This window comes from Gopherus evgoodei, chromosome 10 (assembly GCF_007399415.2).
Source record: "Gopherus evgoodei ecotype Sinaloan lineage chromosome 10, rGopEvg1_v1.p, whole genome shotgun sequence".
Classification (NCBI taxonomy): domain Eukaryota; kingdom Metazoa; phylum Chordata; order Testudines; family Testudinidae; genus Gopherus; species Gopherus evgoodei.
Window position 1 is genome coordinate 22,899,502 of NC_044331.1, and position 26,667 is coordinate 22,926,168.

Here is a 26,667-nt window from a genome sequence, read left to right on the forward strand (position 1 = left end):
TGGTAGGGGAACCCAGGCCTGCCCTCTACTCAGGATTCCAGCTCAAGGCCCTCAGCAGCAGCCATGGTCTGCCCTATTTTTATCCCTTACTGCTTTTCTCCTGAGCCTTTCCTACCTTTCCAGCTCTCTCCCTTCCCTGGGTTTGCTAGCCTAAAGCTCCTTTCTGATGTCAGCTTCTGGGTGTTCCTGTCCTGTCTCATTTAATCAATCCCTGCTTCCTGGCTCCTTCCTTAGGTGGAACCTGGGGAGTTAGTTGGCCTACCTGGCCACCTTAACGCCTTCAAGTCTTGTGTGGGGTGCACACCCCATCACAGGGGGCCAAACCTGGCCATTGCTATGCTACTGGCTTCCTTCCCTGTTTAGATAATGCAAAGCGCATGAATTGTGGCTTCCTTTCACATCTCCTGCTCCCTGCAATGAACCTCTACTGGAGCATCCATAATCTGTCCCGACTACTCCAGGGAGGTAGAGTATTGTTTCAATCTGTGGTTTTTTTTGGCTATAGCTACAGCATAACCACAATATACCATGAAGTGACCCCTTTCTTGCTTGCTGTTGTGGCATATTGGGGGAAACTAAGCTGGAGAGCTCTGGGAAACTAGGCTTTGGCAGGCACGTGTTGTTTAGTCTATTACTGCTTGACTTTCTGCAAACTCCTCCCTGTTCTAATTCTCGCCTTTGATGTGCCAGTTCGTGTTCTTTGTGTATTTACTCTTGTTAAAAGGAGTGTTCTCTGCTCATTAGGGGCCTTTTTCTTTTTGACATTTGTTTGCACTTGGTATCAAAATAATCTTCCCGTAACACTGAAAGTATTTAAATATTTTTATAAAATGCAGGGTTCAGTATATAAAGCAGCATTTTTTAAACCTACAGTAAACAGTAGATTGGAATTTATTGCCTCACTAGCCAGCCGTACTCGCTTCTCCCTACAACTACTGGACTTTTCCAATTAAGGAAACAAGCATGGCTTGTTTTTTGTGTGTGTGTATCTTGGCGTATAAACAAACTTTTCCATGTTTTCAGTTATCAATCACCGAACATTAACCAATAGGTTTTTGCTTCTTTGGCTGATATAGGGAACACTACAGCATTTCTTATGTCATAACACAAAAGGATACAGAGTCAAAATAGGGATCACTTGAAAGTCAGGTTTCACAGAGGCTACTTCCTACTTTGTGATTAAATTGTAACACCCGTTTTAGTTTTTAAATCCGTGGAGGTTCTTACCTTACAAGGTTTTGCAACTTTCACAAATAACTTCATTGCTTTTGCTTGTGCTGGCCACATTCACTTTATGTCCAAACACCACAGCTGCATCAACTATGAAGCATTTGATGTTTAATACTTCTGTTTCTGGTATAGTGGAGTTGGGCTAATAGTGTAGGATGACAAACCTCTCAGTTAAACCTTCCTTTGTTAGAGTTATTTCCTAACTCAAGTCCTGCACATAAGATTCTTGCCGGCAATGTCAAACAACAGTGGTACATAACTGCCAAATTGAGTCAGTTTTTAAATAGATACAATTAAATGGATTCTTATGAAGCTCTCACACTGGGGGGCAATTTCATCTTTGGTAGAACTCCATTCACACCGATGGAGCTCTACTAGAGATGAATTTGGCCCAATCATTTTAAAGTTAACCATAGGGCTGACATTTTCAAAGCCATCTAAAGGTTTTGGACATCCAATTCCCATTCAAATTAAATAGAATCTAGATCCCTTGAATACTTAAACAGCTGAAATGTACACACACCACGTGACAGGGTGAGGTGAGATATCTTTTATTGGACCAACTTCTGTTGGTGAAAGAGCCAAGCTTTCCAACCAACAGAGTTCTTCCTAGGGTCTGTCAACCTGAAAATTTGTCTCCCTCACCAACAGAAGTTGGACCCATAAAAGATATTACCTCCCCCACCTAGTCTATTTAATATCCTTGGACCCACACAGCTACGCTGCGTACATACTCAGAATGGACAGATCTATTCTCCTGCTCTCTGTTCCCTGTATCTATTCAAGTATTGATTATGGGCTCACGAAGAAGAGCTGTCTAGAGCAAGATGCTGTGCAAATTCTCTTGCATGGCTTTATCAGACGACATCACTCCTGACCCTCTTCTCCCATCACCCTTAGTCAGTCCATGCCTGGGCCTCTCTTGAAGAGATGATGCCAGATGGTGAGCTGGTTTTGTAACATACACAAAGTATAGGAAGACACAACCTAGTTAATTTCCACTTGCTGGTCAAGTCTGAATTTCAGTTCCTATCTTGAGACATAAATTATTCCACTAATCCATGTTGCTAGCTAACCCCATTCACTAGTTTGCCGGGAAGTGCTTTTTTATAGTGATTGTTGGTGTTAGAAGGGAAAACAGACAATTTTTAATTTTGCCATTTCCCTGCTTATGGTAGTGCTGTTATTTTCCAAATGCCTAAATCAGTGCATACATAAGATTAATGGTGTTAGAGTCCCTGTATTTGGACACTGCTAAGATCTCTTCTGGTCAGTTATGTACCATAGTTGTGTCTTGTCAATCCTCTCTCCCATGTCATTATGAAATCAAACTGCCTTTTTACACATGGGCACATATTCATAATAGCAATTTAAAAGCTTTAGAAGTTTGAGCATGGGGTCCTATAGACGTGCACATGTTTAACTGGCCTTCTTTAAAAATTACTGATAAATTCCATCTGGTCTGTAGGATTTGTTGGTTTGAAGTTATCAGATACTTGGAATATTTCTGCTGTGCAGATCCTGCAGTTACTCCACAGTAACATGCACACTAACAGCAAACAGGCTGGTTGTAGGATTGTACCTCAATCACATTCTGAATGCTTTAACTGCTCCTTTTTCTACCAGATCCTGTGTCCTATTGTTCATTTCTACAAGCTTAATCTTAACTAAGATAAAAGGTCACACACAATTTTACTGGAGCCTAATAATGGAAATAAAATTAATTTGCAGTGCACTACCACTAACTACCTTGTCTAGAACTCCTAGAAATAAAGCCATGGAAGTTATTTACACAGCCTCTCCTTTCTAAAACCATGGTAGCTATTTCTTATTGTACAGTCATGATTCTACCTAGCAGCTCAATACAATTTCTTGCCCACACTTCATATTAAGTACATTTAGTACAATAGTTTACAAATGGTTAAAACATGATGAATAGATGTTACAGATAAGGATGAGCCATAGTTATAAATAGGCTTGGAAGGATTAGATTTTTATTGGTAAATGTCAGTAAAACTAGCAAATGTCAAGTTCTTCTTACTCACACAAACCAATAAAAATATTTCCACCAAGAAGAGACATTTACAGATAGGCAATGCAAGAAAGCTTGAGAGCTTTAGAGTTTGATTTAAAGATATTTACTTTGTATATTTGGACATGTGATGTTGATAATTTTAGTTAAAGGTTTAATATGTGCCCTTAATATAAAGTGTGACTTATTTCTTTTCCATTACATTCCAATTAACAAATGTACCTAGCATTCTAGCAGGCATAAGTTACTGCTGGAAATTTGATGGAATGGCCACGTTTCTACTAGCTGCACTATTGTTAGCTCCACTCTGTTCCTTACGTATTAAAATACATTTTCTTTTAAATTGAAGCCTTTACACGTTCAGGAATATCTTTTAAACAAACAATGTAGGTAGCAAAATGGTTTTAATGACATACTATGGTCCAGTTCCTCAAGGGTATTTGTAACTAACTCCAATTAAAATCAATGGGAGTTAGGCACCAAAAATACCTTTAAAAATCTGAGCCTTGGTAATTACCACTATACTCCCATGTGCCCTTTTTACTTTTAGCTTGAGGTCAACTGAGAGCTGAAGTGTTTCTTACACTGTAGGCACAAACCCAACCATGGCAGTGAAAGTTTCCCCTTTGTAACTAGCACCAGGTTAGGGGAGCTGGGTACAACCAGATAGTCTCAGAACATTTAAAATGTGGATTGGTCTTGCAGTGTGCATGAGCTCAAACTACATTTTAACCAGGTTGGAACCCCTGCTTCAGCCTTGGGCTTTTACAGGTCTAGACATCTTTGTTGTAAAAGGGTCTCCTAGCGTGGTTAGATTGACCGCCTAGATGGGAGCTAACAGTCACAACTCTCATTGTGATCAGCTAGCTCAGGGTTTCTCAATCTTTTTCTTTCAGAGGCCCCACTCCAACATGCTATGAAAGCTCCACAACTGTTTTCCTGCATATAAAAGCCAGGGCCAGCATTAGGGGGTAGCAAGCAGGGCAACTGAGGCTCCACACCACAGAGGTCCCCCAAAAGCTACGTTGCTCAGGCTTCAGCGCAGGTGGTAGGACTCAGACCCTGGGCTTCAGCTTTCCACCATGGGCCCCAGTGAGTCCAACCCTGGTCCTGCTTGGTAGCCCCCCCGAAACCTGCTCTGGTCCCCTAGTGGCCCCAGACCCCAGGTTGAGAACCACAGAGCTAGAGGGCAGAAAGCAACACAGGCCCTATGATTGTTGATTAAGTAACCTAAATTGCATATTTCACAGCTCTCAGTGCCAGACATGCAAAAAGGCTCAGCCCGGGCATACTGGATCAATTGTAAGACAAAGCAAGAAAATTCTTGTAGATCCATCGTCACATAACAGGAGGATCCCATCTCAGTTATAGCAAACCCAAACATGAGTGACTCCTGGTCAGATCCATGCTACAGTAAACTGGGGAATGGATAGCACAGATTCCCTGTCGAGCATTTTTGTCTGTGCATCATATTAGCCTTATCCCTACCCCCTCGCTAACATTCTTTAGTGGTTTCTCAGGGAAGGAAAAAAAAAAATCCCATCCAGACCTGTCAGTTGTTGTACCAGCAGCAAACTATGCTTGAACACAATTGTCAGTAACTTGGCTTTATATTTCACGTGGACTGGGTCTGAGTCTGTTTCCATTAATAGTCATGCGGAATCTGTTTTGTGAATTGTGTTTCTGGGAGTGTGCATTGTTTCTGGCATTCCATGCAATGTGTACATAATGACTAAATGCATATTTACATGCAAATAATATAGCTGAGCACCCAGTCCTAAACACTTTGTACTCTAGTCAGCCATCTGGAATCAAAATATTTTGAGAATATTGCAGATTGTCTTTATTTTAGTTTCAAAATCTCTTAAAACAGCTATAAAGACTCTTTATAGCCAGACTTGTCTCTACAATTACCAAACTTTTTCAGCATTTCTATTATGTGCTTTTGGATCTTTTTGGTTTGATGCACCATAGTAGATATACATGTGTTTACATGCCATCACCATTTCATCACCAAATGCCAATACATGGGCACTCACTCCTAGAAAGAGCAGAAAGCTTTACTGGTGCTACCTTAGCCTGAGGATTTTTCAGCTCTAAACTTTGTTTGCAGCTCTTAAGTAGGCCTCTTCAGCTTCAGCTCCTGGATGATGTAGCCACACTCCTCCCTTTCCACACTATTTCCTAACTTCTAAACATGCCTAATTTTTTAATCATTATCTGTATTCTATCAAGGACCTCATTCTGGAGGACTAATGCAGAGCAGACTTCCTATCAATATCTTCTGTAGATATAACATACAGTGCTGTTTGTCTCTACAGAGAATGATAAATGGCCAAAATGGATGTTGGTAAATGCCTTGTCCAACATCTGTTTGGCCAATGAATGGCAACTAGTTTTCCTCTTCTAGTTGTTATGATCACAAAATACATATAGCCAAACAACTCAATGTCTCACTGTTATATTTTTATATATGCCATTATTTGCCTTCATCAATAGGTGTTGAGACAAGAAGAGAAGGAAGTTACCCATACACTGGGCAAGCTGCTATGCTCATGTAAAAATCACACAAGGCTGATTCCTCACTCTGGCAGTTTGAGTGCAGAAGGTGGGGGCCCTCAAGGGTTCTAAAAATTAATACTGACCATTCCAGGCTTGTATTAAACTCCCAAAGTTACAGCTTTTCTCTGACCTTGGATTGGTCAGTGCTGCCAGCACCCAAGTGCAGAACCCCTTTGAGAGCCCAGAAGGCACACAGGAATTCCTTCCTGTGGGATACCCTCAAGCCCTTTCACCCCCACTCCAGTTAAGAGCTAAGAAAAGGTGGGGGGAAACCCCAGCTGTTTTCACCAGTTAACTAAAAAACATGTGCACAACCTCATAGGACACAGAAATCCAATCCTGTTCTTTAAAAAGGTAAATTTGAAAAAAAGAAAAGAAAGTAAATACATTTGGAAACTCAGGTGTTTGCTAGGTTTTAAAAGAGTACAAGGATTAAGCACCAGAAATAGCTTTCTTGAGGTCCATCTTAAGGTTACAAGCAAAAAACAAAAGCACCCAAGGTTAGCATAGAGGAGTCCACAAGCCGTAAACAAATAAGAGATAAACCTAATCGCATCTTCCTAGACATTTCCTGATCTACTTACCTATCTGGGATTTCAAGTGGGTAGTTTCTAGGTATGATACCAGGGATTTTTCATACCTGGCCCCAGGCTTCTTACAGCATAGTTGTTACCCTGTTCGCTTCTCCCCAGGAGAAAAACCAGACAGACAGATAGACAAAAGGGGAGTCTTGTTTCAATTTTAAAAAGTTCTGGCCTTCCCATTGGCTCTTCTGGCCAGGTGCCCATTCACTTCTTTTTACCTATGCATAGCTGTGAGACTTTTTAACCCTTTACAGATAGGGCAATTAGAGAACAACTACTAAGGGAGTTTATAGCTACTGGCTGGCTGGCTATGCATAAGAGGGAGCAAACACACTGCCCCCTGCCCTCATTTATCTACTGATTTCAGTTTTGCCCATTTACACCAGCAGAAAATTTAGCTGGCTGTATCTGTCACAGATGGAAAAATGCATAGATAGATAAATGCAATTTGCTAGTTGGTTGGTAGATCAAAAATCTTTCAGGGCCAGTTCCACTCTATGTCCCAGAGAGCCACATTTTACCTTTGGAAAACTGATTTCTATAAGAAATATAATCTAGACAGCTTTCTATTGGCTGCTCCTATGAGGATGCCAAAGAACATTTGCTGTTCTGGTGAAAGTCCGCTATTATTTATACTTGAGCTGGCTTCTGCTATCAGTGTAAAACACAAGTTCTGCCTTAAATTCTGCCCTCTTTGCTTAAATCAGGTCTTGGTATTTTTTATTCATTTATCACAACTGCAGAAATGCAAATCTGGAAAGCCACACTTTCTGGAGGATGGCAGATTAGAGACCAACATCTTAGTATGGAGGTTGCTGACAACATATTTCCGATATACAAGTCATTTGAAGTTTTAGGGATCTGCAGTACAGAGCTGAAGTCAGAAGTAGTAGCATTTCAATAGATGTTGAAATGTCAAAATTCCTAACGCAGTCTAATCATTACCCAGATACAAGCAGTTTTCTGTAGGTTCAGTTATTGATGGTCCTAAAAGGTTAACAGCATTTATAGAATTGTTTGTACTCTGTTCTGTTACTCAAGGGAGAGTAGGAGATAGACTGTTTCTACGTGGCAAGCAAAGGAGCTATATTTTTGAAGAAAGCACAGCGTAAGGCAGAAAGATACGACTTCTAGAGTAAAACTTTGTCCCCCAGACCTCATTAATGTCTGAAATCTAATCCGTGTGGCTAGCTATGATCTTTGAAAGGCAATTATTGGCTTGGTATCTGAGCACAGATTAATACTTGGAAGCAGAAACCCAAAAAAGCCCTCTCTCTCTTGAAAGTTTATATGTTCAAAGATTTTTAAAAATCTGAACTTGGCTCTGTGTCCCCCTTTAGTGGCTAGACAGCAGGGTTTATGAGTCTGCTACTGCCTCCTACTTGGTCCTTTAGTTCTACCTGTAGCAGCTCAGGCTTTTACATCTAGTGGTCTGGGGTTCGTTCCCTGCCTATGACTGGTTCAGGAGTGATATTACTTATAGCATCATTCCTGATGTTAACACCCAGAATCCATAGACTTTACACATTGATCTGAACAAAAAGGCTCAGTCTGATTGTTTCAGACCAAGAGTTCTACAGGTGGCCCTAGCACTCAGACTAAATCTGGTTCACTCCAGTAGCACTGGTCCTATGGAACGTATCTTATCTATATTTTATTTGTATTAGGGCTGTCGATGTTAATCGCATGAGTGTGATTAACAAAAACTTAATCGCAGTTTTAATTACACTGTTAAACAATAGAATACAATTGAAATTTATTAAATATTTTGGATGGTTTTCTACATTTTCATACATTGTATTCTGTGTTGTAATTGAAATCAAAGTGTATATTATTTTGACTACAAATATTTGCACTGTAAATATGATAAAAGAAATTGTATTTTTTGATTCACCTGCACTACAGTACTTGTGTGAATCTGTTGCGAAAGTGCAACTTACAAATGTAGATTGTGTTACAGAACTGCACTCAAAAACAAAACAATGTAAAACTTCAGCGCCTACAAGTCCACTCAGTCCTACTTCTTGTTCAGCCAATTGCTAAGACAAACAAGTTTGTTGACATTTACAGGAGATAATGCTGCCCTCTTCTTATTTATAACGTCACCAGAAAGTGAGAACAGGCATTTGTATGGCACTTTTGTAGCTGGCATTGCAAGATAGTTACGTGCCAGATATGCTAAACATTCATATGCCCCTTCATGCTTCAGCCATCATTCCAGAGGACATGCTTCCATGCTGATGATGCTCGTTAAAAAAATAGTGTTAAATTTGTGACTGAGCTCCTTGGGGGAAGAGTTGTATGTCCCCTGCTCTGTTTTACCTGCAATCTGCCATATATTTCATGTTGGATGGTGACCCAACACATTCATTTTAAGAACACTTTCACTGTAGATTTCACAAAACGCAAAGAAGGAACCAGTGTGAGATTTCTAACTGACCCAAGGTTTAAGAATCTGAAGTGCCTTCCAAAATCTGAGAGGGATGAGATGTGGAGCATGCTTTCAGAAGTCTTAAAAGAGCAACACCCTGATACAGAAACTGCAGAACTCAAACCACCAAAAAAGAAAATTAACCTTCTGCTGGTGGGATCTGACTCAGGTGATGAAAACGAACATGCATTGGTCTGCACTGCTCTGGATTGTTATTGAGTAGAACCCATCAGCATGGATGCATGTCCCACTGGAATGGTGGTTGTAACACGAAGAGACGTATGGATCTTTAGCGCAGCTAGCACGTAAGTATCTTGTGACGCCAGCTACAACAGTGAACACATGTTCTCACTTTCAGGTGACATTGTAAACAAGAAGCAGGCAGCATTATCTCCTGCTAATGTAAACAAACTTGTTTCTCTTAGCAATTGGCTGAATAAGAAGTAGGACTGAGTGGACTTGCAGGCGCTAAAATTTTGCACTTATTTTTAATGCAGTTTTTTTGTGCTTAATTCTACATTTGTAAGTTCAACTTTAATGATAAGAGATTGCACTACAGTTCGTGTATTGGGTGAACTGAAAAATACTTTCTTTTGTTTTTTTAAAGGGCAAATACTTGTAATCAAAAATAAATGTAAAGTGAGCACTGTACACTTTGTGTTGTAATTGAAATTAATATATTTGAAAATGTAGAAAACATCCACAAATATTTAAATAAATTGTATTCTATTATTGTTTAAAACAGTGCGATTAATTTTTTTAATCGCTTGACAGCCCTAATTTTTAATATAGCAATTATGGCCCCTAGCATCCAGGCACATGGCTTTGCAATGTCATGGAGGACAAGGCCATTTCTGAAGTAACCAAGTCTCATTCTGTTCACAGCTTCATAGACTAGGAGCAGGCCTTTGAAAGTTGTTGGGAGGTAAACACAGAGCCAATGGAGTTCACAGAGCAAAGAGGTGCTGTGTCCTTCTTAGCCAGCATTGGCGAGTCTGCAGGAAATGTCACAGCCTGTGATAGCTGTGGATAGCTCTAGGCAGAATGTGTTACAATTGGCTCTTGCCCAAAAGACAAAAGCAAGGATCAAAGTAGCAGAGGCCCATCTGAGAGGAAACTGTGATCCCCTGTGAAAAGGGCTCACATTCAATAAAATGTACATTGTTCAGACAAAACAGAATCTCCCTGGAATCGCAAGCTGGTACTGTACTTTCATGACCCAATACTGTACTCCCAGATGTAAATCATGTCAAATTGCCATAGTGGTGACATAAAATGTTATGTTCAAAGCCTACTGGCGCGTTTCTTATTTTATAAATTCCTGAATTTATCACACCAGCATAAGAAAAAACTGCCCTGGTAAGAGAGAGACATCAAAGAAAAATATTTACTTTTAAGAAAAATGTTGAATTAGAATACAATAATTACACTGAAGTATAATAAATCTGAATTTTATTACTTCAGTTGTCATTAATATACATCAACTAAATTTTTCAGCTCGCCTTCATCTAGCCTCTAATATTGCATGCTTGTTTTAATGTGTGCAATTGACTGCAGCTACAGAGGTAATGTGCAGCTTGTGTATATACGGACCCATCATGAAGCTTGCTCCCTAAAACCCTAATTTACACTTACACACAGGCTTGTGCACACAAACCAGGGTGTACCCACATCGCAAAATGGATTCTTTGCTAACAAGGGCCCACCCAATCCAACTCTGATTACTTTTAAGAGGAGCTGCATTGAATCCCAGTGAGGGCCAGATCTAAAATGATGGGCTTGTGAGTTCAGATACTGTGGAGAAAGGGTATCAGAAGGTACCCATGGTGAAGTAATCTGAATAACCGAAATGCACATTTTACCAGTGCTAACCCTGGTTTCCTGTTATTCCTTTCTAAAATGTTTCCCTGATTGGTAAAAAGAGGCTGTTTAAGACTAGGAATTTTAGCAATAGCTGTGTGGAATAATCATTTTTAAAATACCACCCTTAATTCAGTAGTTATCAGATTAAGAGCTGTTTGCACTAATTCATGTCATATTTGATTAAGAATTACTCAATTTGCATTTTGAAACACATACGTATACCCCCACCATGCACACACACCAAGCCCTGGTTAATTACACTGCTGTATTAGGCAGCCAGCAAAGAAATATAATGCTTGAACATTCAAAGCTTCAACATCATCTATTTTTTAAACTAGCAAAAAAGAGCAAAAGTCACTGAACAGTCAATTTTGGAATAGTCAGAAAAATATTTCATATGTTTTAGTATCAGATGAGAGGTAGTGAAACAGTTCTTCTGGAAAACAACTTGTTCTAATTCACTGTCATCTCAGAAGCATGTTCTCACTCTATTTTAGTAAGAATCCAAAATATCTGAGATGGTGGCCAGCTCACATGTCAGTCACATTGTGACCAGACAACCAGAGCAATGCTCCAGACCACTCCAGCAGCAGCCATCAGACTGATTTAGTCTGGGGCCGCTGCTCAAAGGCAGTCAGGCCGTTGTCCCCCAGCTCCACAGAACGATGGGACTTTGAGCAAGTGCAGCCCCTGTCAGCTAGCCCTTCTTTATTGGCAGCACTCCTAGCAGCTCCTTTACCAACTTCTATGGCTGGGGTTATCCTGGGAACTATTGACAGATAATGTCATTTAGAGCTGCCTTCAGCCCCATTACTGCAGAAATTCTATGGCTATTCCTCTCCTTTGGGCCTTTCTCCAGTACTGGAATAGGTCTTCAAGGGCCAGCCTAGTCTCCTAGAGGGCAGCAGCCTCTGAGAATCTATCCAGGTACATCTGCTAGATACCATTATTGACTCACGACAATAAAGTTCCCTACCAACCATATGTTGGCAACACCACAGCTCATGCATTGGAGTTTATAGGGCACTACCTGCCCTTACATTTGCTGGAGCAGGAAAGTGAATGGCCCCAAGGTAGGGCAGAAGGGGAAGAGGTGTGGGTATTCAGTTTGTAGGAATTGCTGCAAGTTTACATAGATTCAAGATTAGTCTCAGCAAATGAGAGTTGTTTCTCTGTAGATTCTACAGGGCAAGGACTAGGCCTTCTCGAGTTTATTCAGCCTTTAGCACATGGGAGGTCCTACCAGAAATATAGTACTTAGTCCCAACCTCTCAAAGCAGCACTTTCCAGTGTACTGCACACCATGGTGAATGTTGCAATAATACCTTGACTGCTGAGCTACCGACTTGTGAGAGAGATGAAAAAGAAGCCTCATTTCAGCATTGTTTCCCTTTTAATTCTTTTTTTTTTTTTTTAAATCACGGTATTTGATATCTCATCTTTGTTAGGGGTTGCTATTTTATCCTTTCCACTCCACCAAATGACCAGGAGTCACAGTAGAGCTTTGTTTTTGCATCAGTGACAGTAGCACTTCACTTATGAAAAGTTTGTCTGTTAATTTAGAGCCAAATCCTGTCCTTGGGCACATCCAACATTCAGATAAGTGAAGGTCTAGCTGGTGTGGAAGGAATCCCTCTTCCTTGGCCATGGAGCTGTTCCACAGGTACTGTTCTACTGGCGTCTCAGGATCTCATGGACTCCATGGGTGCTGCTGCAGAGCGAAGCACTAGCTGTCCAGTTCTTTGTGCTATCTCCCCTATTCCGCTTCAGGCTAACAGTTCACTGTGTCTTCACTCCCCTCACTTTCGGTCTATCTGATTTATAGTTTACACTCTTGGGGATGGGGACAGTTTCTGTGTGTTGGTGCAGTGCCTGGCAGAATGGGGCCGCAATCTCTATTGAGGCCTCTACACGCTACTGTCATTCAAACAAACAACTCGGTAAAGAGAGACTGAGTGGGTTGGGGGCAGGGTGTGGAGGTGGGATTCTCTTACTAAAAGTGACCATTCTGCTGGCTACCTCTAGGTTCCCTGCTCCCTGACTTGCACCCATTTATCATTGCTTTACTACACAGACCAAATTTCTTACATTCCACCTACAAACACTCCAAGCATAGTATTATAGAAGCAGCATTCAGCTAGTTGGTTATTTCATATAGTTACTTAATTGCCTTTTATGTTTTCCCTGTAAACTTCCTGCGGCCCCTTGCTGCCTCCCCCCCACCCCAAATAAAACCAAACCACAACTACCATTTATGCCAAACAGGAGTATGTCAAATATTGCAACCATTAGCTCTCATTCAACAAGGTATTTCATTGGGACTATACATGCTTAAAGTTAAGCACATGCTTTAATACCTTGCTGAGTGACAGTCCTAGCTTGTGTAAATTAATACAGCCATGTGGATATAAAATCCAAGATACCCAGGTTTATGATGATGATTATGTTAAAAACTGCTCAGATATTTTTGTTCTGCAGGTGAAATTCCTACAGAAGCTCAAATTCAAATTGCTCTGTAGATGTCAGTTTCTCAAATTAGGCACATTGGCAACAAAAGCCAAAAAGGCACTATTATTATAGATTAAAGACACTTACATTTATGTTTATGGATCTGTGCAGTCAGCTCTTCTAAAAAATGCTGCCTAATCATTTCAAGCATGGAGCAATAGTGACACCCAGTGACCAGACCTGTAATTCTTCATGGACCTTGTATTTCTCAACCACATTAAATCTTATAGAGTCTTTGACAGGTAATTTACATTTCTGTGCACATTGACTCAACAAAAGCTTTCAGCTGAGGAAGCTTTCATTTTAAACCTTTGTCTATTTTCAAACCAAGAATATGCATGGCATTTTAGTGTTTGCAAAGGACAAAGTAATAAAATAAATGTATACCTTGAATATTCAATTCTACCATCTACAACCACCCCCAGATTTTAGGAATCAAAAACTGGGATATTGACACTTGAGCTTCTGAGGACTGATGGAAAAACAGTACTGAAGACATGACCTATCCCTGGGAGTATCCACTGAACGTGTCAACCATAGGCACCTTAAGTGTGGCTAACAACTAACAGCCTGTATTACATGTTGCTAATTTGCCACTCTATGCAAATGATTTCCAAAGTGCAATTAACTTTTTCTTTTTTTCCCCTCCTCTGCAATAGGACCTGATTGTTTCAGTTCAAAGAACCTTGCGCTGCAAGCACAGAAAAAGCTCCTGAGTAAAATGGCTACCAAAACTATGGCTAACATGCTCATTGACGACACAAGCAGCGAAATATTTGATGAGTTATATAAAGTAACTAGAGAACATACAAGGAACAAGAAGGAAGCTCACAAAATTATGAAGGACTTGATTAAAGTGGCAATAAAAATTGGGATCCTCTACCGAAACAATCAGTTCAACCAAGAAGAGCTGGAAATCGTAGACAAATTCAGAAAGAAGCTGAATCAGACAGCCATGACAATTGTCAGTTTTTACGAGGTAGAATACACCTTTGATAGAAATGTTCTCGCAGAACTTCTGAACGAATGTAAAGACCTGGTGCACGAACTGGTAGAGCGACACCTGACGCCAAGGTCCCATGGGCGTATCAACCATGTCTTCAATCACTTTGCAGATGTGGAATTCCTCACTGCCCTGTATAGCCTTGATGGGGATTGCCGACCACACCTCAAAAAGATCTGTGATGGAATCAACAAACTACTTGATGAGAAAGTCCTTTGAAACTTTGCCTTTTACAAAACAAAAACTCATTCGTAGAGCTGCAGCAAATTGGCCATACTTGATGAGTTGTGGCAAAGCTTGTGAGCTTCCTTCCTACCATCCGCCTACTACACGGACTTCATCAGAAACCAGCATGTGCTCACTTGGCTTATTATGAAGAAAACCTCCCCAGAAAGTTACAAATTGTAATTCTCAGTTCACAGGGATTTCAGCCTTTTCAAAGGAGGGAGCCAAGGGGGGTGCTGATGTTTATTATTCAGAACAAGATCACAGCACATCATGACCTTGTGTGAAAATGAACCTAAACTCGTATATCTTTTTATTATTCCTAAAAAAGATCTCAGAGGCTTAGATGGAAAGTGGGGTTCTGATGGGCACAAGTTCTCTCCTTTAGTGTCAGGAACCAATAGGAGAGCACATCTCCAATTTTGCAGGTGATTAAGACCATACTGGAGAGCAGAACTTAATAAAAGGGGGAGAAGTGAGAGGAGTAGAGAAGCTTCTTTAAGAAGCATGTTCCCACTAGAGATTTTTGCTTTGTGTCTAAGAATAGAAGTGAGAAACTTGCGATTGTGATTCTGGAAAAACAGCTCAGAGACTTTAAAGTCAAACATAATGAAGAAACTAAATCATGAAGTACAATGTTGGCTTCAATAATAACCTGGTTCCCACAGGCTCAAGCACACCGTGACATCAAATAGGCTTAGATTAGAGGGCCATGCTACTTTCTCTGCAATTACTGTTTTCAGTGCCAGAGCATAAAAGTTTCCTGCTGAAGAACGCCATGAGACAAATGCTGAACACCTGAGAGGAAGTGTGATATTACTGGATCAATGAAGCCATCATCTGTCCCTTCCTTCTCCACTGAAACACCATTTCCACCTGCAAATAGCAAAAGCTCTCAAAAGACAATATTCAATGTATGGAACAACTTTTCAGCCATGACTTAGTGTATGTCCATTGTAATTAGCTGTGTTTACAGTCAAATAGTGAAATGTGGGGAACAGGGGCCAAGCTGCTTTTTCACAGTGCCATCTATGTATAGAACATCCACACCTCTGTAACTAGGGCTTGTTAACATGGGAAACTTAGGAGCAACATCAAGGACCTATTGCATCTTATTCTATACACATTTAAAAAAAAACGAACACACACCCCAACACCTATTACAGAACAAGGATGAACTAAAGAACTTGCAGAAAAGTTACAGTGGTTGCAACAGCACAACTGTCCTGGCAAAAGTCCGGATTTTATAATCCCCAGTCCAGAGCATCACAAAAGAAAGCAGCATGGTATAGTGCTTAAAACAACCAATTCAAGCCTTGCCATTGACTTTTGTAATCTTTGACAAGTCACTTAGCTTCTGTGTGTCCCGATCTGCAAAATTTCCCCTTTGTAAATTGCTCTGAAATTATTGGATTTTAAAAAAAAAAATAGGTAAGAGCTTAGCATTGCTATTAGGAAACTAAGACTGAGGAAATCCTGGTACCAAACGAAATGCTGGCAGAGAATTATATTGCTCATTATTGAACTGAGGTGACTTTTCTCTTTTAGAGGCAGAGGGGAAATGCGTTACCAGTTCATCTGAAAGCTAACTTTGTTGTGGAAAAAATCCTCCAAAAGTCAAATTAAAGTTAATTAATTTCAACCTTTACATTGCACCCATTAATCTTTGTGCACTATGTGTGATCGAGCAGAGCATTACAGAAAGCGTAAGGCTCTATGGTCAAACATTTTCATACCTCAAGGCCTCCTGGAAACAAGACATTCACTGAAATATGCCAGGGCAAAAAGTGGAATTTCAAAAACATCTAGGAACTGTGGGGAGGGGGGAGGAGCATACATTTTTGTTTTGAGTCAATCCAAATGTTTCATTTCAATAATTTTGACACTTAAAAGAAAAAGCCTTTTTGAGGCTCATTAACTTAAATTTCAAAACAAAAAGTCGTTTTGAACCAGTTAAATCAGAATTTTTCACTTCAAATATTTTTCTCAACATTTTTTCAAGGTGGGAAATGCATTGAACTTGACCCTGTTTTGTGAAACTTTGTTTTGGCAAATCAGCATTTTCTATAGTTCAAGCATTTTAGCTCCTTATAACTAGTGGACATAGACATCTGTCACTAAGTGTGCAATAACATATCCTCCAACAGCAGGGATATAGTTAGCCAAAATATCCATTAAGTTATACAGGGCTAGATCATGGAGTCATCAAGTCTTACCAGCTAAAGCTGGCAGAGTTCATTTCCCCATCTGGGCTGCCTTGATTGCATGGCCTAGTATGCTGAGGTCAGGGTGGAGCCACAGAGGCTGCTCTCTGACCCATGCTATGGCCTTAGGAAAAGAATAATTTGTGCAGAGTAAGAGGGCATCTTATATTCCCGTATTTCCCTGGACAAGTGCATGCTGCAGGTCAAGATTTGGCCCTTAGAACATGGTACTTGGGAGGGAATCCACTAGAAAGAAAATCTACAATGGTATCAAATGTTATGTCTTGATGCACTAACCTTTCCCTGTTCTGAAATTCTGTTAACTTTATAGTGACTCACCCTTGGCTTGCAGACACAGCAGATTTAGAATACATTTAAAACTCTCCTCCCACCATTGGGTTCATCCACTCCCACAGCTCTAAAGATACTTTGGTTTGAGACTGTACCTCCTTTTAGATGATATGCAAATCACAGATAGCCTTGTAGACAACACAGATGCCAAATACTGTACCAAAGGGTGTATTACAATAATTAGATGCATATTTTTAAAACTCATGAAAATTATGTATTTGAAAGCTATTTCTTTACCTAAGCAATGCTTACAGAGCAGATCACTGATCTCATCAGTATTAGAGAGTTGTTTTCACATATAAACATTATTCAAAACACTATAGTGTAACAGACTTCAGAACATTTTCTTATACTTCTTTCCCCTAGAAAACAATTGTGTCATATGCATTGCAATAACAATCCCATGTTTCCTTTATAGTACAACTATCCTTAGATAGCTGGATGCCCAGCTACCCTATTCATATACTATTGGGGTACAGTTTCACATGAACAATCAGAAGTGTTCTTATTTCTCATCTTTGAAGAGTGTATTTCAAATGCACAGGAAAACAAGCCATCTAAAATGGCAGCACCATAGGCTGCTTGTATTGGAGCGATTTTCTGCCCATTTCCCTTGAATCCATGAAACTTCTGTTCAATAGCAACTAACGTGGACTGCCCTTCTGTGGCATAATACAGAGACAAAATCTGGGCAGAAGGACTTGCAAGATTTGCCTTTATGGTAAAAAATGTAGGCATTCACCAGAACCATATTTAATAATCTACACTTACATGCAATATTGGCCAAAATCTATCCCAGAGCACTGCTTATCAAACTGATGGGCTGTGGGTGTGTTTGAGTATATAATACATCCAACTCACACATCAAATTTCAGGGGGCAAGGGGGAAAGTGTTTTTATTTTGTTTTGGAGCAAGCTAAGTGTATTTAAGTGTATTTAAAACAAACAAATAAAGCCAGAAAAAAGCCACCATTCGAAAAGGAGGACAGTTGAAAGAAAAATGATACTCTGTATGTGGTTTCTTTTTATGTGTTGCATATATCAGTATTCAGACTCTGGTTTAGAAAACAGCCAAATGTGTATCATTTTATTTATAAATTTTAGTAGCCTTAAAGTGGAGGAAAAATGTTTTCAAGTATTTCTGATACTTGTATACCCTGTATATTCATTGTTTACTTTTATACTGGTGGCTTGGTATGTAATAATATGTTTAAGTCACCCATCAAGTATATGATGTATTATCATCATATTTGTGGATTAAATGATTTGTGATTACTGTATTTTTGGTTTCCTTTCAGTTTTCATTTTGCTACCTTGTGATGGGTTGCTCTTCTCACCATTAGGATGGTGCCTCCTGACCATTCTGGGAATTAGCCTTGCAGGGTCAATGCTCCTTCCCGCAGTGGCATAGCATCTCTCCATCCTTCTCTCTCAGTCCATAACCCCTCTCTCGATCTAGGAGCTGCCTCTGTGTGACTCGGCCCACTGGCCAGGTCATTAAATACATTTTTCCTTTTGGGGTATCAAAGTCTCTCTCCACACTAGAAGTCTCAGGCAGCCTTCCCATTCACTCCTCCTGGTGCCACTCCCACAGTCACTGGCAGGGGAATGGAGGCCTACCCTCTACTCCAGATTCTAGCTTAGGGAACTTCTAGTCAGCAGCCTGTTCCCTCCTGAACTTTCCTGCCTTTCCGTGAGCCCTTTCCTTCCTTCCAGCAGTCCCCACTCTCAGCATTTGTCAACCTCTTCCTCCCATCAGGAAATAACCAGTGGTTCTGGAACATTTTTAATAGTGGGGGTACTGAAAACCAGTCCCCTTACCCCCTGAGCTGAGGCCAAGACCCCAGGTGTGCAAGGCCAGCAGCTAGCACCCCTGCTTCCCATACCTATGGAAGTAACTGAGAGCTACCTGCCTATGCAGCTTCCAAACACTCCTACCTTCTCCCAGGGAGTCACCACAGACTTTCCCTCTACTTCCAGTTTCCTGTCCTTACAAACCCAGCCCAGCTCCTTCCTCTGCAGCTGGGCTCCCTCACTCAGTCAGGGGATTACTTGGCCACCTGATTCCACTCAGCAGTGGTCAGTCAGGTTCATTAGCCTCCTTCTCAGTCTTCATTAACCATTTCAGGGCAAGTGTGGTGTGAACAAGCCCATCGACTGTATAATTCATAGGCGAATTCAGAACTTTTAGTATCAGTTGCCTCTTTAGATCAAACAATGATTATCAAATCATGCAGGGGGATAGCTCAGTGGTTTGAGAATTGGCTCACTAAATGGAGGGTTGTGAGCTCAATCCTTGAGGGGGCCATTTAGGGACATGGGGATTTAGTTGGGCATTGGTCCTGCTTTGAGTAGGGGGTTGGACTAGATGACCTCCTGAGGTCCCTTCCCACCCTGAGAGTCTATGATTCTATCAGCTTTAAGTGTCTATGCAAGTGCAACCAATACCACCATGCATAGGAATTTCAGCACACAGTATATACCAGTGTAAAACATATTCCAAAACTACATTAAAAGAACATTAGGGGTCAAAAGTGAGGAAATGCCAGAATTAAGGCTGTCTGCACAACCTTACTTTGGCCCCATTGTGCATATGAATTAGGATAGACTCTAATTATATGATCATACACTATTTTTTCCCCCACAGGACCCTTGCCTCACTCAATGCACAGGATGGACAGTGATCACATAACAAGCAGCTATTCGGTATTTTGTTTTCATCATTATTCAGTATGGCCACAAGCCTTAGTTACTATACACTATTCAAACATTGTTCTGCAGGCAGAATTGGAAGTTTCCTCACAGGGTTTTCTGTGGCACTCTGTTGTTCCTGAATACTTCACAAACATTCATGAATTGATTTTCACAACATCCCTGTGAGAGGAGTATTTCACAGAGGTGGACTAACTCCTCCTGCTGTACACTTGCCTCACTGCTGTGAGGGGATCCAAATGCTGAGTCCCATATGCCCAGAGAGAGCTGATACTAGCCAGAGTTTAGGCTCTGTTCCTGGCTTCTAGGCTTTCATTCCACAAGCAGATCACATGGCTGGTGCCCCTCTTTGCAGTGAGGACCCTGCAGTACAATTGCCTAGGCCCTGAAACTAGTGCTGTCTTTCCCACGCTTCCCCACAGCTTTTGCACGTTCCCCAGAATTCCACCTAAAACATTGACATTTTTAGGGATACGTGAATGTGAGCCAACAGCCTTTGGAGAGGATTTTAAAACACCATTGCTCTTTATTTAATAGCACAAGTGTGGAAAAGCAGACTCCCCTCTGACACATCCCCTCAGGGCTAGGCATGGCTTGAGCAGGGAGAACAAACACCATCCAGAGTGGGGGGCTGACTTACCCAGGCCAGAGGGGGAAGCTCTGAGCCAAAGCTGAGGAGGTGCCTTTCCACACATCATTCTGGACTCCCCGTACCAGTCTTCCCCCAGCCCTAGTATCCATACCCAGTCTCTTTGCCAGGGCGGGGGCCCCGCAAGTGGGGCAATTTGCCCTAGACCCCACGGGAGCTCCGCGAGCCCTGGCCCAGCGGCAGTCCGGGTCTTCGGCAGCATTTTGGCAGCGGGGGGGCCCTTCAGTGCTGCCGAAGACACAGAGCGACTGAAGGGTCCCCTGCCGCCGAAATGCTGCCTAAGGCCTGGACCGCCACTGGGTGAGTACAAGCGCCGCAGCTCCCCTGCTTTGCCCCAGGTCCCCTAAATCCTCTGGGCAGCCCTGCTCTTTGCCCAGCTAGTCCCAGTTGCCTCTGGGCTCGTTGGCCAATCTCTCTCACCAGCCACCTCAGCCTCCAGTGCCCCTTTCTCACATTTCCTGTCCTCACTGAGTCCCAATCTCCCTCCCCAGGCTCCTTGTCCAATCTCAGTGTCCCAGCCCCAGCTTTTTGTTAAAGTTCTCTCCATGCACTCCAGCCCTGTGTCCTCTCCCACACTGGTTCTCCTTCCCAGTCTCCCCTTTGACTCATCTGACCTCAGTCTTCCCTCCACTCAGTGACTCCCAGTCCCCTCACCCCACACACTTCCCTCCCCAGTTCCCATTCCCCTTGCCCAGCCAGTCCCCATCCCCCCAACTCCCAGTTTCTCCTTACCCCAACACCTAGTTTTCCTCTCCCCCTCCAAGCCTGCCTCCAGTCCCAGCTTCCATTTCCCCCTCCCCCCTCAAAGTTCTGACTCTCATCCCCTCCATTCACAGCACACAGCTTCCTCCTCCACACTGCTTAGGCCAGTCCGGTGGTCACTGAGATATCCTCTCAGTTTAATTGCCCAGATTAGGTACAGCTGAAAGTAGCTCAGAACTGCAATTGCAAGGAAAGTCCTGCTCAGCTCCAGGCTTGCGTATGCTCAGTGTGGACAAAATCTTTGGGAAATTAAGCTGCTAAAATTTAAGGGACATGTACAAACAGCAGTATTTCCAAGCCTTACAATTTGGCCAAATTTTTTTTTGGAGGGGTGACAAAAGGCACATTCCTGACACAGTCAGGCTCCCTGCCAAATTTCAATTTCCCACTCCAACAAAAGGGGGCACTAGAGCATTTCAAAGAAAAGGTTTGCCAGAATTTTTTTAACATGGAATTTTTCCCTAGTCTCATTCTCTGAGTTGTTTTGGCTGAAATTTTCCAAAGCTTTCAGCCTTAGGTAAACTCAGCACGGAAAATTTCAGCCTAAATAATTAAAGTTCGTCAAAGTTATAAGCAACTAAAAGGAAGTGTTACACAGCGTTTACCAGCCCTGCTTATAATAAACCACTGCTTTCAAACTGGTATATAAAGGCAGAAGATTAGACACAATATTCTTCACTTCATTCTTGCTTACATTAAAACTTATGTCAAATATTTTCTGTATGTAATAGTAATATTAATACAAGTATGATTCAGAAAATCCTGAGAAGGTGGCTAGTGGCATTCATAATGCAGTCTGTCTATTAAACAATATGAAGCACAATAAATAGTAATGAATATATGCTGTCTTACTTATTGCAAATATGTTGTAGAATGGTGTATAAGTAACTGGGGATTCAATGGAATTGGAAGCTACAGTACAAGAGTCTCATATCAGCAATAACATTGCAAAAGAAAGTCTTACAATAGATGGTAGAACTAGGTTTATTTCCCCTCCCATTTGTAGAATGTTAGATAAGTAACAGTGTCAAAGAGAGAGACACACACTGAGCAAGGATTTTCAAGTTGTTTTATGCCAGAAAGATCAGTCAGCTGATAGGCATCAATACAGCAGGTTTAAACACAGGTGTCTAAAAAAATGGGTGTATCAAGTGTTTGCAAGGAAAGTATCAATGTAATATCTGGGTGCTATATACAACCACCAAAATGACTATTGTCCATTAAACAGAACAATTCTCCGCTCCTCTCCAAATTATCGGATGAGCAGGGATATAGACTTATGGGAAGGGATATAATGTAATTGCAATAGGGCAGTTTGAATCTATATTTAGAAATACAACAGATATGATGGATATTCCTATTCAGATGTCTCATTAAAAATATTTCCAGACTATCTGAGAAAAAAATGACAACTAATAAAATGTGTATTGAGAGAGCAAAAGCAGGACTGCAAATGCAGCCAGAAGGAACAGGATTTTTTCCCCCAATAGCCTCTTCTCTAACAAAGTAGCAACTATCAGCATCAAAAGAAGGATGAATTACTACATAGTGGCAAGTACACAAAAATAGAAGTTTTAAGGCAGGTCTACACTTAAAACACTGCAGCTGCACCACTGTAGCGCTTTAGTGAAGACACTACTAGGCCGACAGGAGATCTTGTCCCCTTGACATAGTTAATCCACCTCCATGAGCAGTGGTAGCTATGTCGAAGCCCTCCCCACCAACATAGTGCTATTTACATTGCTGTTAGGGTCAATGTAACTGCGTTGCTGAAGGATGTGGATTTTTCATATCCCTGAATGATGTAGCTCTACTGATGTAAGTTTAGCGTAGACCTGGCCTTGGAATGCTCTTTTGAGGTCTGGCTATCTCCTTCTTTAACTCTATTACAACGTGGGCACTTTGCAAGAACTGGCTAATTATGAATGTCAGACGGAAAATAACCATTGACTTTGCTAAACATTGTAAAATATGTTCTCTTTAGAAAACTGTTCAACTTCTCCCATCTCTATAACTCAGTTCTATTTACATGGGACAATTAAAGTATATTCAGTGCCCTCTGATGTACACTGTATATAAAATCCAATTTGCAAAGATTTAATTGTCTTTGTTTCTGTAGCAACTTGCAAAAAATGTCAAAGAGCCCTTAGTTCACAATAAAACACCAAAAGGAAGTTGTGTCATCCTGGTTCAGTCAGACTATGAGTCAAAATCCTACACGTCAATAATTACATTTTCTCTAACTACAAAATAGCTTTAAAAGCCAGCCTGAGACAATTCTTCAAGCATAAGTGCTAAAATGCAGACACAACATTGAGGTTTTGCACAAGTTACAAGACACAGCAAAATATCCCTATTTTAAATAAAGGCCTGGTGGCTATTCCTGACCTTCAGGTAAAGTCTCAATCAGATCTATTCATCCTTATGAATCTGTGTTCCAGTAGATTCGTAGGAAGAGTGAATGCAGCATGTATGTTGTGGGCTTTTTAGAAATAATTTGTACTATGTCAGCTAATAAACCAATAAATTACAAGGAAAAGATGAAATGCAGATGTGCACATAAATGCAGAATCATGCAAGAAAAAGTATAGTGTATAAAGATAAGTGTATAAGCTTTAAATACATTAGAATATGGATAGTCTTGTAAATGATAGTTAAGCACATAATTAGTGCTCGGTTTGACACACGTCTACTGCCCCCTGGTTTTAAACTTTCAGAAGCTGACAACACAAATCTGTGCAGCAGGGACTTACAGAGCAGGTCCAGGGAAGAAAGTTCATGTGAAGTGATTCCTATGTCCTGCACACACTAATGCCATCTATCTTTCTCTTGCTTTGCCTTCACATGAGACTACACAGCCTGCAATGGTGACTGTAGCTTTACAGCTATATTAATGCCCTTTTCCAGACACTAGAGAGAAGATGGATGGGTCTCAGACATTATTTTAAAAAAATATTTCCCTCTCATTCCACCGGCTGCAAATCTTAGTTTTGGGGAGAGTGACAGGTGAGACGAAAGGGGAATTAGCAGAAATAAAGGGAAATCCTGTGCCCAGTAAGAGAGAGAATTTCACCTTACAATTATTCTATGTCCTGTCAACCCGCACAATGTGGTTTCCTTTCTTCCACAGGCATAGTGGCAGCTTCAAAATTGTCAATCAGATTGTTAAGCACAGGACAGACTGTTGTCACAGAATTGCCCATAAACTCTAAACTTGCAATAACTCTAGGATATTGCTGAAACACAGAAGACATTTTTAAAAACGGGTTACTTACTAGTAATTGCTGTTCTTCAGCACAGCACCTCTAGTGTTGAGCTGCAGAACTATATAAAAATGTTATCTGCTGGGGCTGCAGGAGTGCCCTTGTACTAGGATGAAGTCATCTGCTCAATCTAAATATGGGAATACACTCCTCCCACACATCAGTTCCTTCTCCCTAGCCGCAGAGTCCTGCAACACAGCACTACAGGGCACAGAAGGCGGCGGGTGGGTAGTTTGAAGGCACAGAGGCAATTTTTGAGGAACAGTTACTAGTAAGCCTCTGGGCATTCCCACTTGTGGGAGATTAGCAAGCAGTGCCCTGCAGAGGACAATGGGCGAGGTGTTCTAGGCAGAAATGGACTGTAGCACCATCTTACCAAGTCTGTAGCTAATTAGCCTGCAGCCATATGAGAGAGTTCTGTTTAGCTCTCTGTGTTGGAGACAAAAAAAAGAGGTGTGCTCCCTTCCACAGAAGTAGTGATTACATCATCTTAACAGAGACACTCCTGGCACCTGGAAGTGGACACTGCTTTTTTATATAGTTCTGCACTTCAATTCTAGAGGCTGGCTCTCACACATGGGAATACACAGAAGCCCTTGAAGAAGAACCAGACATTTAATATAGAAACTGTCTGTGGTTTGCACTACCTAATTAAAAAAAATATGACAGGGTGGAACAGATTAGTGTCTACATCCTTTTAAAAGTAGGGAACTTGAACAAGTAAGGCAAAATTTCCTTTGTCTTATAAAGGCTCAGGTTTCCAAATCTCACAGCTGGGACCATAGTGAATTAATCAGCACAAAACATGAGTAACAAAGGTAGGCTATTTAAAACTGGAATTATATAAATAATAATACTTACATTATTTTGTAGAGAATCTTTTAAGTGTTATACAAAAGACAAAATAAAATAGGAAGAGTATTTATTTCCCTACAGCACTGATGTGGTTGCCAGGTAAGAACTCTTAATCTCTTAAAAGGTTTTCATTATAAAAATTAGAGTAAGGACAATATAAATTGTTGTAGAATTACCTAAATCAGTGGTTCCCAAACTTGTTCCGCCACTTGTGTAGGGAAAGCCTCTGGCGAGTTGGGCCGGTTTGTTTACCTGTCGTGGCTGCAGGTTCGGCCGATTGCGGCTCCCACTGGCCGCGGTTCACTGCTCCAGGCCCATGGGAACTGCTGGAAGCGGCAGCCAGTACGTCCCTCAGCCCACGCCGCTTCCAGCAGCTCCGATTAGCCTGGAGCAGCGAACCACGGCCACTGGGAGCTGCGATCGGCCAAACCTGCGGACACAGCAGGTAAACAAACCAGCCCAGCCTGCCAGGGGCTTTCCCTGCACAAGTGGCAGAACAAGTTTGGGAACCACTGACTTAAATAAACCCCAATATGTCCATCTGACCACCGCCCTCCATTTTACAGATCAGGAAATTGATGCAGAGAGGTACAACTGACTTGTTCCAGAACAGATGCATTCAGGGCTAGATTTGGAGCCCCAAAATTCCCAGTTCCTGCCCCAAACTCTAGCAGCCATGTGCCATATGAACAGCAAGCTCAAAGCTGATAGCCCCTGCCCTAAAGAGAGGTAGACAGGGGAGTACAAGGATACGAGACAATATCCACAAGATAGGCTGTGATCACAGCATACCAACAGCCGAAGCATTGTCTAGTTTTTTTTGTAGGCAATAACACCACTGCATTAATCAACTCTACGAATGATGAAAGCATGAATGCTCAACCACACAATTTTCCTGTGGTGCCTAGATCATAATGTGGCTCAATTCCAAAAACGATATGAAGAAGCCATGGGATAAAAAATGCTACTGAAAGAACAGACCCAAGGATAATGTGACATCTACACTTCGTATATAGTACTTGAAGCTGGAATACTTGTCATTACTAATTGCCATGGTGAGCAAACCTAGTGAAATACATATGCTACATTCTTTGTCACTATTTTGTTGCACTGAGAGAGAACAATCCTAATGGGGGCTAGTACTCTGTCATTCAGCAAGTACGTTTTTGTAATTCTGTAAAAACAGGCACTTCTGTCCCTGCTTGCTAACACATCTCATGTAATTTTTATGTACACAATGCTTGCCAGTATAGACAGAGCATTTGTCTGTCTTTTACTTAATCTCTTGGCAGTGATAGTCTAGACCTGCAGCCATTAAATTACAAACCATCTACGTGGGGGAACAATCTTCAATTATATTAAATGCCATTATTCTAATAGTACCACTGTTAAGGTACACAGCACCAAAGACATATGTCCAGTTAAAACAGCTG

At 41.3% G+C, this 26,667-nt stretch overlaps 1 protein-coding gene across 6 annotated transcripts in view; it reads left to right on the forward strand.

Moving 5' to 3' along the window:
* TNFAIP8L3 (TNF alpha induced protein 8 like 3) overlaps window positions 1-18,273 on the forward strand; it is a 60,969-nt gene extending 42,696 nt beyond the window's left edge. For 5 of the 6 annotated variants that reach the window (XM_030578804.1, XM_030578806.1, XM_030578808.1 and 2 more), the window contains one exon: window positions 13,870-18,273. In XM_030578804.1, the coding sequence (XP_030434664.1) occupies window positions 13,870-14,432 (563 nt within the window). In that variant the 3' untranslated portion in view covers window positions 14,433-18,273. Of the gene's footprint in view, window positions 1-12,270; window positions 12,366-13,869 lie in introns of those variants that run through there. The other variant, XM_030578809.1, reaches the window with a different exon arrangement.
* Window positions 18,274-26,667: the final 8,394 nt, after the last annotated feature.